The 12,696-nt window shown below is 30.2% G+C and overlaps 3 protein-coding genes and 4 long non-coding RNA genes across 7 annotated transcripts; 2 read left to right on the top strand and 5 right to left on the bottom strand.

Annotated features, from left to right (window-relative positions):
• Nucleotides 1–228: 228 nt before the first annotated feature.
• On the top strand, nt 229–4,389 carry LOC104788803 (protein neprosin-like). The gene is made up of 7 exons (XM_087451865.1): nt 229–760; nt 1,457–1,540; nt 1,653–1,835; nt 2,277–2,447; nt 2,557–2,610; nt 3,560–3,706; nt 3,804–4,389. Exons 1-7 carry the CDS (start codon nt 716–718, stop codon nt 4,242–4,244), a joined length of 1,125 nt encoding a protein of 374 aa, XP_087307991.1. The 5' UTR covers nt 229–715; the 3' UTR covers nt 4,245–4,389.
• Nucleotides 4,390–4,449: 60 nt separating this feature from the next.
• LOC147943210 (uncharacterized) lies at nt 4,450–5,473 on the bottom strand. The gene is made up of 2 exons (XR_015558177.1): nt 5,221–5,473; nt 4,450–4,726 (listed from the first exon to the last, which is right to left on the bottom strand). It is a non-coding gene; the product is annotated as an uncharacterized LOC147943210 (long non-coding RNA).
• A 286-nt stretch (nt 5,474–5,759) lies between these two features.
• LOC147943209 (uncharacterized) lies at nt 5,760–6,429 on the bottom strand. Its single transcript, XR_015558588.1, has 2 exons — nt 6,294–6,429; nt 5,760–6,003 (listed from the first exon to the last, which is right to left on the bottom strand). It is a non-coding gene; the product is annotated as an uncharacterized LOC147943209 (long non-coding RNA).
• A 315-nt stretch (nt 6,430–6,744) lies between these two features.
• On the top strand, nt 6,745–7,730 carry LOC147943208 (uncharacterized). The gene is made up of 2 exons (XR_015558176.1): nt 6,745–7,205; nt 7,364–7,730. It is a non-coding gene; the product is annotated as an uncharacterized LOC147943208 (long non-coding RNA).
• Nucleotides 7,731–8,660: 930 nt separating this feature from the next.
• LOC104785072 (defensin-like protein 54) lies at nt 8,661–9,270 on the bottom strand. The gene is made up of 2 exons (XM_010510208.3): nt 9,073–9,270; nt 8,661–8,917 (listed from the first exon to the last, which is right to left on the bottom strand). The coding sequence occupies exons 1-2, from the start codon at nt 9,158–9,160 to the stop codon at nt 8,766–8,768; spliced, it is 240 nt and encodes a 79-aa protein (XP_010508510.1). The 5' UTR covers nt 9,161–9,270; the 3' UTR covers nt 8,661–8,765.
• A 1,151-nt stretch (nt 9,271–10,421) lies between these two features.
• On the bottom strand, nt 10,422–11,103 carry LOC147943207 (uncharacterized). Its single transcript, XR_015598220.1, has 2 exons — nt 10,897–11,103; nt 10,422–10,664 (listed from the first exon to the last, which is right to left on the bottom strand). It is a non-coding gene; the product is annotated as an uncharacterized LOC147943207 (long non-coding RNA).
• Nucleotides 11,104–11,754: 651 nt separating this feature from the next.
• On the bottom strand, nt 11,755–12,476 carry LOC104785073 (defensin-like protein 54). The gene is made up of 2 exons (XM_087451864.1): nt 12,243–12,476; nt 11,755–11,988 (listed from the first exon to the last, which is right to left on the bottom strand). The coding sequence occupies exons 1-2, from the start codon at nt 12,328–12,330 to the stop codon at nt 11,837–11,839; spliced, it is 240 nt and encodes a 79-aa protein (XP_087307990.1). The 5' UTR covers nt 12,331–12,476; the 3' UTR covers nt 11,755–11,836.
• Between the last annotated feature and the right edge of the window lie 220 nt (nt 12,477–12,696).

Raw genomic sequence — 12,696 nt, 5'->3', positions numbered from 1 at the left:
AATGACAGGGAATTATAACTACACAACCAAGAAATGATTCGTTGATTTTCAAGTAGATGTAGTTATTTTGGTGTCTTTTTGTAAATAGACGTTGCAATATACTTTTCCTCAGAACAAAAAAATATTAAAAATTATCTTCTACTTGAACCTATACATACATGTCTATTTTTTTTGCCCTAAACGGATTGGAGTCTTTTTGCTTAAACTAGGGAATCTGGCGCCCAAATATGGTAAGAGAGAGAGAGAGAGAGAGAGAAGAGAGAGACCGAGCTTCCTCTTTTACAAAACTCATCTCTTTCAGATCTTCTTCTTCATAATCTCTCTCAGAACTCGAATTCGAAATTCGAATACTATCAAACAAACCGATCCGCTCGTGGTGAGTTTCTTCTCCAACGATTTGTTAACCGGCGAGCTCTCTTCGAGACTCGTCTTCAACTCATCGATCTTCAATTGCTTCTCCGTAGCTTCGAACTCGAGTTTCTTAATCGTGATTTCGTAAGTTCTCATCAAGCTCTCTGCTGCTCCTGGATCTCAGCCAACATAATCGCGACTTGCCGAGACAGGTTCAGCTCCTTCCTTAATTAGAAAACTCCGTTTAAGCTCCGACAAAGCTCTCAGCTCCTCGACCACCGCGGTATCCGCCGCTTGTATAGCGTCCTTGTCGTACGGACGCTGCGCCATCTGAAGCTCAGCGTAAGCGGCTTTGACCCAAAGAATGAATATTTGGTGGATGATCCTGCTCATCATCACGCAGACGCAGGTATAAACTCTTTAACATTTTTCAAAAATTTTCATTCTTTACCAAAAGTAAACCCAAATATAAAAACTCTTACGGATCTGTTAGAACCAGAATCACCAGAATCTTATTATCATGACTGGATTTGGTTGTAGCAGAACCAGAATCTTCAATTCCAGTCATGATGAGTAACGAAGAATCAAAATTGTAATGAATAAAGAGAAGTATACTAAAAACAAGCAGCAAGTCTCGCCGAGAATCAGATCAAATAAAGATCAAGGCGCAAACAGAAAATTTAGGTTTTCTTTTTATGCTCTCATACAACGTATCTAGAGATCTTAGGTGTATAGAAAAGGACTTCCCTGTATTAATTAGGTATACATACTAGAGAGTGAGAGTCTACTCTAATCTAAGCTACGTACATACAGGCCCAATAATATACAGTATGAAAACTAACATACATGATATGGAGAATATCCTAATATCAATATATTCTTAGATCTAACATTCCGTCGTTGTTGCATTAATCCAACAAAAAAGAAAAAAGCCAAATAAAATAGTTACGTGAAATATTTCTTTTACTAGTTTTTATTTCACACAAAAATCGATATATCCATATCTGATAATAGTTTTATATATCTTCTTTCTTTTTTTTTGCTGATTTTTTTTGTGATAAAAATATACTAATATGTTTTATATTTTTGAAATTTAATTTTACAGGCTTCAGATGAGGACCACTATTGCATCGGCATACATAACCAATCGGCTTTTTCCCATCCTCTTCTAAAAAATCACACATTACAGGTTTGTTTATCACGTTTTTAGAAAATTTATTTTATTTGTTGTAGTATGTGTTAATTATCATTTATAATTTAATTTCGTGTTACTTAAAAATTTTAATATTTTTTTGTTACAGAAGTCGCCGTCAGAAATCCCTAGAACGACTGGAACTAGGGCAAAAAGTGAATGGCCAACATACGAGGCTCACGTCAGCAAAGTGAACTGCCCCGTAGGTACTATACCAGTGCAAATCGTTACCGCTTTGGATCATCGGGCGAAACCCGAAACGGGCACGGTTAACCGTAGTTACCAACACGAGGTACGTAAAGCGGTTAATCCTATTATATACTATTTTATTGTACTAGTTACACGTTTTATTCAAGAAAATATACGTTTTAGTCCATACTTTTTTCTTTATAGTTTATAATGCTCAAACCAAACTTTATTTCAAATGTTTCTGTTTCTGGCCTTATGGGCCGAAGGGTTTTCCATATCATGTATGTTAGTTTTCATATTGTATATTACTGGGCCTATATGTACGTAGCTTAGACTAGAGAATATCCTAATATTAAATGGGCCGGGCCTGATTTTTTTCTTATTGAATTTTGGAATCAAGATCAATGTTTTTTTGTTTTTCTTGTCAGACATCAGATTAGAAGTTTGTTTAGTTTACAAATATTATAAAACAGTAGTAAATGTTTAAGAAATCAGCCGTTTATAACTTTATTAACTGTGGTATCTTTTTGGTTGTAAATAATAGTATGCAGAGGTGGCTACGGATAGCCAACAGAAGCTGTATGGGACCATAGCTACGATCAACGTGTGGGAACCGGTCGTTGAAAACAGTGGCGAGTTGAGTCTTGCCCAAGTGTGGATAACTTCGGGAGACTATGAGACAAAAGATCTCAACACGATTGAAGTCGGCTGGCAGGTTTAGAATAATTTTTTGTTTTTCATTATTATTCTTTTCCTAAACCGCTAATTTAAATCAAATACATGAGACTAATATAGTAAATAATTTTGTTAATTTAACTATTTAGGTGTGTGAGGTGTTCTACAAGGACAAGAAGCCAAGATTGTTCATTTATTGGACGGTACGTCTATTTTATTTATTTTTTTTTTCTTTTTCACATTTTCAAACATAATTTATCCTTATTTTTAGGTTATTGTCCATAATAATACTATATAGTATATACAGACAGTATACGTTAATGGAGCATTGCTCTTATACTTTTAGGTTAAGAAAACAAGATTATTAACAATAGATAGATATTTAAATTGACTGGATTTACTATAGAACCAACTATATCTATAATTCGTCTTGTGTGTGTTTTTTTTTTTTTTTTTTTGCAGTAATACAGATTAAAAAAATGATTAAGTTTTCTTAGTAACACAGAACTTAGTTCGTAAAAACCTTTCATCAACTGTATTCTATATATATAATAAGTATTCTTAATAACACTGACTTTAATATGCAAAAAAAAGTTATAAGCTTCCAATTTATTTTCCAAATATGTAAGAAATAGAAAAATAAGATGCAAAATCAACCCATACTTGAATTTGAATTATTCGTCTTTATTAGAATCCAAAATATAAAAGAAATTTACTCAGTATTTAAAGTAAAAACGACATAATTAATAAAATCTTACTGTTGGTTTTAAAGGTTTTTGTTTCTCTGAAGACACATGTTTTGGTAGATAATATGATAATGATATCATATATGTACACATAAATTTTCTTATAAGCAAAATGCATCACGTACGTAGTTGAATTATTTTAATAAAAAGTACCAACAGTTAAATTTATTATTTGAAAAGAAAACAGAATTTCTCGGCTTACTTTTTGTTATTGGTTGTTGTTGTGAAAAACAACATATTGGACGTTTTAACATGTTTTGGTTTACGTAAATCCTCTTATGATATAAAAAAAGAAATTTAAAACGTCTAATATGTTATTTTTCACATAGAAACATATATCTACAATAACATGGTTTTGGATGATTTTTTTTTTTTGCATTCTAACAATAGTATTGATATTTCACAGAGTGACGGATACAATACAACCGGAGGCTATAACCTTCACGATCCTGGGTTTGTTCAAACCAGCAGCGAGGTTGTCCTAGGAGGTGCTATTTCTCCAGTATCTAGCATTGGTGGTCGCCAGTTTGAGATGACTATTCTGGTTTGGAAGGTTAGTTTTTCTTTACCTTTTATGTATTTTATAAATTAAAATTCTATTATTATATTATCAGCACTTTTTTAATAATAGAAAATATAAACATTTCCAGGATCCCCGAAGTGGAAACTGGTGGCTGCGTGTAGGCACCGACTTGGTAGGATACTGGCCTAGGGAACTTTTCACCACTTTAGGCGATCATGCACGGAAAATCGATTGGGGTGGAGAAATCATTGACTCAGAGAGGTTCGGACGACACACGAAGACACAGATGGGCTCAGGGCGTTTCCCCCAAGAAGGGTTTGGAAACGCGAGCTATTTCAGGAACATACAAGTGGTTGATCACACTTGCAGTTTCCAGCCGACCCCTGAGTTGTTTACACATGCAACAAATACTGCTTATTATGACGTCAAGAACGTGCATAGAGATGAGTTGGGAACTCATTTCTTTTATGGCGGACCAGGATTTGGCCATACGCAATCAGGGGTCGTATCTCTTAGTTTGAGTCAGTTTTTTCTTTGTTTATGTTTTAGTTTTTTCATTATCATTTAGTTTCTTTTATTATTTATGTTTGTTCGGTTAAGGCTTTTGTGTAAAAACACTGTTTATAATTATGAACATATTGTAATACAATAATATCTTATATAACATTTCTGATCTAGTTAGATGAATGGTAGCACAGGTTATTTGTGATTGATCACCCCGAAGAACACTGATTCGATGATGGGCGAAGATTATGATGATCGATAGAGAGAAATAGAGTAAAGAAGATGAATATGGTTTATGATTCCTTGTATTACTAAAGTGTGCACTAAACAGGTCGTTGTTGCTTCTTCCTACTTAAAATACACCCTCTTTTAATACAACCCTGAACAAACTAGATCATCACACAACAAGATCACCTTCTGGTGCCTCTTAAACCATTTCAAGTCTTATGCTTTTCCTCGCCTCTATACAATCTTTGATCAAAGTGACATGTTAAAATGTGTTGATGCTCTGGTGCTCTCTTCATGATGAGCAAAAACAAAACATCACTGCCAAAAATCAGAGTGTAAATCAACGATCAACAACAATGTAACATGGCACGCAACTTTGACAAATTTTCGTAGATAAAGCCTTAAAAGTCAAAAACTGATATAAAAAAATAAATAAAAAAAAATTCATCTAAACGAGAGAAGCTTAAACTGTAGCCAAATTCTACAACATAGCTCTATAAACACACAAAAGGATCTTTTGAGACAAGAGAGTTTATGAGCACAACAGACATTGCTTTTAAAAGCCAAATTCTACATCTTTGCATCCAAAGCCAAACATCATTTAAACCCAACTGAAGTTCTCAAAACCAGATCAAATAAATGCCAGCAGCAACAGAGGATGAAATTACAGAAAATAACTGCACAGATCACAAAATACCCAAAATTTTAATTTCAAATTTCAATAATAAAAACCCCCCCAGAAAATAATCAAAATCAAAGTTGGTCTTCAGCAAACACATATATCAATCTCGTTCTGAGAAAACGTTTCGCACCTTAGCAACAAGAGAGCCACGACCTGAAAGATGAGAAATTTCGAAGACGGAAGAAGCCACGAACTGATGCTTCTTCGTCGGAGATCGATACAGTGGGGGAAGGAAGAGCTTAGTTAGGTTAAGGTCGACGAATTCATGGCAAAAATCCGATTTGGGGGGCATTAGAGTATTTCTGATGTAATTATTTAGTAAAGATAGGGGTATTTTAGTCAATTGCAATTTTCGGCTGGTTCACTTGAATTGCAAAGTAACCCCAAAAAGATGAGAAATCTTACTAACAAATTATGTCCGTGAGAAAATCAAAGGTAGAGGTAGAGCATCTGCGAATAAGTTTGTACGTAACGTACTACATGTTACTACCTCCAAATTAATTTGGTTTTACATTATTGTCGGTTTCTCATCGGCAAGTAAATAATTAAAAAGGATCCCCAAATATTTTTTATTAATTTTATTGTAATTTCTTTTTTCATTTAAAATCATTTGAACAACATAACATCTTTTTGTTTCAAAAAATCATTATGCAATACTAAAATTCATGGTAAGTTTTAAGTTTTCTTTTTATTATCAAGAGAAATTTTAAAACAATTCAACAAGTTCATCTTTTAGAATCCGGTAATCCATTATATTATCGTATGACGCAACAACATCGTGGAGGATTTCCAATACAATATCCATCTATATATCCAGGTTTCAGATTACAGTTATTCGCGCATGCAAAACCATCCAATCTACCTCCACATTTAAAAAGGCAAATACCATATTTTGCTGGCTCTATCACTGCACCTACATACATATACAACTCCACATTAAAATTATAAATTCATATATACATTACCAAATAATACTTTTTTATCTTCAAAGTTCGTAAATCCTCCACATATACATATATACACATACATGTAACTTTCTTACTACTTTTATATGTTTGAGAAAAAAACAATCTAAATTATTGCTTTGGATGAGACTGAAAATAGTTGAAAATAACAACAAAAATAAAAATAAACATTTTTTCAAAGAAAACAAATTTGTCAATATTATTACAAGAAAAACAGTTATATAGGTTGTTGTGATACCCATTATATATGTTCTATGATCTTTTAGTTTTTCTTGACTGAGTTTTATTTATAGGACTGCTTTCCCCACAAATTCGCTGTTTTTATTTTATAGTAATTGGATATTCCATATATATTTTTTATTTGACTAGGAGAGATTTTCATTTATTTTGATTATCTGATTAAAATAGGAAGAATATTAAAAGTACTATAATTGAATTTATTTAAATTTAATGCATAAGATAATGTAGGAAACATATATAAATCACTTGTGACAGAATAACATATTTGATGTTATGAAATCTACTATAATTAAATCAATGATTTTAAAAAATTACTTTAAAATCAACTAGTTTTTAAATCATTTAGACCATTTGGATTTGGTTTTTATAGACTTTTTTAAATGATTTTTTCATTAAAGTAAAAGGATCTAAATACCAAGGTTTTAAACGAGTTCTTACAAGAAATTAGCAATTAAAAAAATCAATTTTAACATAGTCAAACTCCACATATGTTTTCATGAATGGTCTTGAAGCCAAAATGTTTTTTTTTTGTTTGGTAACGTCTTGTAGCCAAATTGATTTATACAAAATTTGTATACAATTATTACTATTTTGTTTTCCGATATTTAATTATAGAAACTGTAGATTCTTTCTATTTTAAAAAAGCAATAAAAATAAATGAAACCCTTCCTTAGTCAAAAAAAAAAAACTTATGTATGGAAGATCCAGTTTATGTATAGTAGAAACATAGTAGAGACAATTCAGACTTTTTCATTCCTATAAAATAAAACTCCATGAAAGAAAAGCAAAAGACCATAGAGCCTAATTTCTAGATATATTTCAATAGGTCTCACAAAAAGCTGGATAAATGTTTTTCTTATAATAGCATTGACAATTTCGCTTTGCTATGATAATGTTTTGGATGAGTCAGGTATGTTGTGTATTGAGAAGATGTTTATATTATTTCTTTTTTGTATTTTTTCAACTATCTTTGATCATTTTGAAAAGATTTGTTAAGTATATATAATTAGTAATAGAAAATTACATGTATATAATGATTTATAAAATTGGATGTGTATGTATGTGCAGTGATTGAGCCAGCAAAATTTGGTACTTGCATTTTTCAATGTGGAGGTATATTGGATGTTCATGCATGCATCAATGACTGTATTACTGCACATGATCGCCCTGGTGGACGATGTGTTGGAAATCCTCCATGCTGTCGCTGCTTCATATGATATTAAACGATTATGTTCATTAATTAATTGGTGATTGATCTTTAATTATGCGTCTCTAGTATGGTCTATTCAAAAAAAATAATGAATTTTTTTCATCGTTCCTTCTCAGTTTCTTGATATAATGAAAAATGAAACATATAACTTATCATGAATTTTGGTATTGCATTATGAATTCTGGAAGAGTTTGACATAATAAAATAATCGAAGTTGAATAGATTCACAAACTCTTTTATTGATTCACCAATGAAGTACAAGAACATCACCATCTTCATCAACACCATCACCTTCTGTGCCTCTTAAACCATTTTCAAAAGTCTTTTTTCCTCGTCTGGACTGTATACTATCTTTGATCAAAATGACGTGTAAAATGTGTTGTTGCTCTTCTTGATGAGCAAACAAAACATCAATGCCAAAAATCAGAGCGTAAATCAACCAAACAAAGCAAATATATATATATATATATATATATATATTATCTTTAATCAAAGATAATGAAATTCATTTCTTAGTCTTAACTGTTTTAAACAGAAAGAATCTCAAAACTATTAGTATAACTGAATATATCAAATTTTATGCAAAAGTTAATGTTGGGAAAAATAAATAATTATAGGCTAAATAATTATATCAACATATATTCGTATAATCATATACCAATCACCTAGATTGCAAGACCATTAGAAACAAATCATGCGGAGTTTGACTAGAGTTGATTATGTTATCATTAACTATATATTTGATTATTTTAATTAAATTTTCAGTATACAATAAATGTGAGCATATATATTAGAAGAAGTAAAAATATATACCCAGTCTTTATATAAATGGATCTTAAAAAAAAATAACATCTATATATTTAATCCGATTGAAATTTTAAGTTTACATGTTAAAGTTCTTAAATCTTACTACTATTTAGTATTTACCAATATTTTAGCTGCGAATAATTCTTAAATGATTTTGGATGGATTCATAGACTGGATATTGACTGTATAGAGTATTGGGTATTGACCAAAAAAAAGACTAAGTATTGAGTAATCAATTGTCTTTTTGGGAACACGCTCAAATTTTGTTTTCATTTTATTTTATCTTGAATGTTTTTCAATGACGTTACCAACTTACCATGGTATGTCTTTTTATCTCTTCATTAGCTCTTTTATTTTCTTTTTCTCATTTATTACTTTATTATCAAAATTAAAAAGAAACATACTAGAAATCGCATAATTTGAAAGTTCAAGTTCAACTACTTATGAATATAGTTAATGATGGGTGCAACAACATCGTGGAGGATTTCCAACACAATATCCATTCTTGTATCCCACCTTCCCAGAACAGTCATGGAAGCATGCATGATCATCAAATACACCTTCACATTTAAAAAGGCATAGACCAGATTCGGCTGGTTCGACCACTGCACATATACACACATACATGTAATTTTCTATTTCTAATTCTATATACGTTTAAGAAAATGTGTGAAATTATTGTTGTTGAAGTGATCAAAGATGATTAAAAAATAACAAAAATAACAAAAATAAATCAAAATCTTCTAAGAAAACAACATACCTGACCCACCCAAAACGTTGTAATAAGACGATGAAATTGTCAATACCACAAGAAAAACAATTATAGATGTCTTCGTGATAGTACCCATTATATACCAAGAAATTATGTTCTCTGATTTCTTTTTCTTTTTCGTTTGTTAAGAGTTTTGTGTATCTACTTCTCTCCAAAAGTCTCACTTTTCTACTATGTCTTTGCAAAATGAATTGGATCTTCTATATATATTTTGATAAAAGAGAGATTTTCATTTATTTTTCTTATCTTTTTAGAACAGAAAGAATCTCAAAACAATTATAACTGGATACGTCAATATTAATGCAAAACTTAATGTCGGAAAAAATAAGTAACTATATCAACATATATTTGTATTGATCACATGCCAATCACCTTGATTGCAACTTGCAAGACCATATAAGACCATTAATGGATAAAAATCATGTGGAGTTTGACTAAAATTGATTATGTATAATTAACAGTATAAATCTGAGTATCTGACTATTTTAATTAAATTTGACTAGACAATAAATGTGAGCATATTAGAAGAAGTAAAATATCTACTGTCTCTTTATAAATGATCTTTTAAAAAATGGAATTATATCTATAAATTCAATCAATATTGAAGTTTTAATTTTACATTTTAAATTGATCAATTTGAAATACTAAAACAAGATGAACCAATTGATCTCGAAGATGGGTTTCCCATCACGAAATGCAAGTTGGTACAGTTCGGTTTGCAATACTTCTGCAAACATATAACTTATTAACTTGGCTAATTGAATTAAGGAGATGTAAAAAGTAAAAACTGTAAAGTAACCCCAAAAAAGAAGAGAAATCTTACTAAGAAATTGTGTAGGTGAGAGAATCAAAGGTAGAGCATCTGCGAAGAAGTTTGTACGTACTACATGTTACTACCTCCAAATTAATTTGGTTTTACATGATTGTTGGTTTCTCATCGGCAAGTAAATAAAAAGGATGCCCAAATATTTTTATTAATGTTATTGTAAATTCTGTTTTCATTTGAACAACATAACATCTTTTTGTTATCAAATTCTTCAAAAATCATTATGCAATACTGAAATTCATGGTCAGAGTCGGCCCTTGACACAGGCAGGTGAAGCACATGCTTGTGGCCTCCAAATAATATAGTGGATATTTGGCCCTTTTTTCCTAAAAACTTCATTGGTTCTACTGGTAAAATGGTAGGATATAGTATATCAAAGGTCAACGGTTCAAATCTTTTGTAGTCTTCTTTGTGTTTTTCAAGTTTTTTTAAAAAAATATTAATGTCTAATTGGCCCCACCAAAAAAATGGGCTTGTGGCCTTAATATTTTCAGAGGCGGCTCTGGTCATGGTAAGTTATAAGTGTTATTTTTTATTATCAAGAAATTTAAGAACAATTCAAAAGTTCATCTTTTAGAATCTAGTAATCGATTATATTATCGTATGACTCAACAACATCGTGGAGGATTTCCAATACAATATCCATCTCGGTACCCAGGTTTCAGATTACAATCATTGGCGCATGCAAAACTATCCAATCTACTTTCACATCTAAAAAGGCGAAGACCATATTTTGCTGGCTCGATCACTGCACCTACATACATATACAACTCCACATTAAAATAATAAATCCATATACACATTACCAAATAATACTTTACTTTCTTCAAAATTCGTAAATCCTCCAGATATATACACATACATCTAACTTTCTTACTACTTCTATATGTTTGAGAAAAAGAAATCTAAATTATTGCTTTTGATGTGATCAAAAATAGTTGAAAAACAAAAATAAAAATAAACATATTTTCATAAAAACAACATACCTAACACGGTCAAAACATTGTCATAAGTAAACGAATTTGTCAATATTATTACAAAAAAACAGTTATAGCGGTTTTTGTGATATCCATTTATATGTTCTATGATCTTTTAGTTTTTCTTGACTAGTTTTATTTATAGGACTGCTTTCCCCACAAATTCACTGCTTTTATTTTATAGTAATTGGATATTCCATATATATTTTATTTTTGACAAGGAGAGATATGCATAAGCTAATGTAGGAAACATATATAAATCACTTGTGTCAGAATAACAGATTTGATATTATGAAATCTACCATAATTAAATCAGTGATTTTCAAAATTACTTTAAAATCAACTAGTTTTTAAAACATTTTGGATTTGGTTTTTAATGACTTTAATTTTTCTATGATTTTTTCATTAAAGTAAAACGATCTAAATTCCAAAGTTTTAAACGAATTCTTACAACAAATTATCAATTACAGAAATCAATTTTTAATATAGTCAAACTCCACATATGTTTTCATGAATGGTCTTGAAGCCAAAATGTTTTTTTTGGTAATTGAAAAATGTCAAAGATAATTGAAAAATACTGTGATGTAATTATTTAGTAAAGATAGGGGTATTTTAGTCAATTGTAACTTTCGGCTGAACTTGGTTCACTTGAATTGCATCTTCTAAACTCATCAGAATTAGATGTAGAAACTAAAAACTGCAAAGTAACCCCAAAAAAAGAAGAGAAATCTAACAAGTAAATAAAAAGAATCCCCAAATATTTTTATTAATTTTATTGTAAATTCTTTGTTCATTTTATATCATTTTAACAACATGACATCTTTTGGTTTCAAAAAATCATTATGCAATACTAAAAAATTCATGGTAAGTTATAAGTTTTGTTTTTATTATCAAGAAATTTAAAAACAATTCAACAAGCTCATCTTTTAGAATCTGGTAATCGATTATATTATCGTATAACGCAACAACATCGTGGAGGATTTCCAATACAATATCCATCTCGGTATCCAGGTTTCAGATTACAGTCATTGGCGCATGCAAAATCATCCAATCTACCTTCACATTTAAAAAGGCAAACACCATATTTTGCTGGCTCGATCACTGCACCTACATACATATACATATACAACTCCACATTAAAATAATAAATCCATATATACATTTCCAAATATATTTTTTTCCTTCAAAGTTCGTAAATCCTCCACATATACATATATTCACACACATTTAACTTTCTTACTACTTCTATATGTTTGAGAAAAAGAAATCTAAATTATTGCTTTTGATGTGATCGGAAATAGTTGAAAAATAACAACAAAAATAAAAATAAACATATTTTCATAGAAACAACATACCTGACACGACCAAAACATTGTCATAAGTAAACGAATTTGTCAATATTATTACAAGAAAAACAGTTATAGAGGTTTTTGTGATACCCATTGTATATGTTCTATGATCTTTTAGTTTTTCTTGACTGAGTTTTATTTATAGGACTGCTTTCCCCACAAATTCACTGTTTTTATTTTATAGTAATTGGATATCCCATATATTTTATTTGACTAGGAGAGATTTTCATTTCTTTTGATTATCTGATTAAAATAGGAAGAATCTTAAAAGTACTATAATTGAATATATTTAAATTTAATGCATAAGATAATGTAGGAAACATATATAAATCACTTGTGACAGAATAACAGATTTGATGTTATGAAATCTACTATAATTAAATCAATGATTTTAAAAAATTACTTTAAAATCAACTAGTTTTTAAAACATTTTGACCATTTGGATTTGGTTTTTAATGAC

This window comes from Camelina sativa, chromosome 5 (assembly GCF_030686135.1).
Source record: "Camelina sativa cultivar CO46 ecotype springtype chromosome 5, ASM3068613v1".
Lineage (NCBI taxonomy): Eukaryota > Viridiplantae > Streptophyta > Magnoliopsida > Brassicales > Brassicaceae > Camelina > Camelina sativa.
The sequence above is the reverse complement of the archived record's forward strand: the minus strand, read 5'-3'. Positions and strand labels throughout refer to the sequence as shown.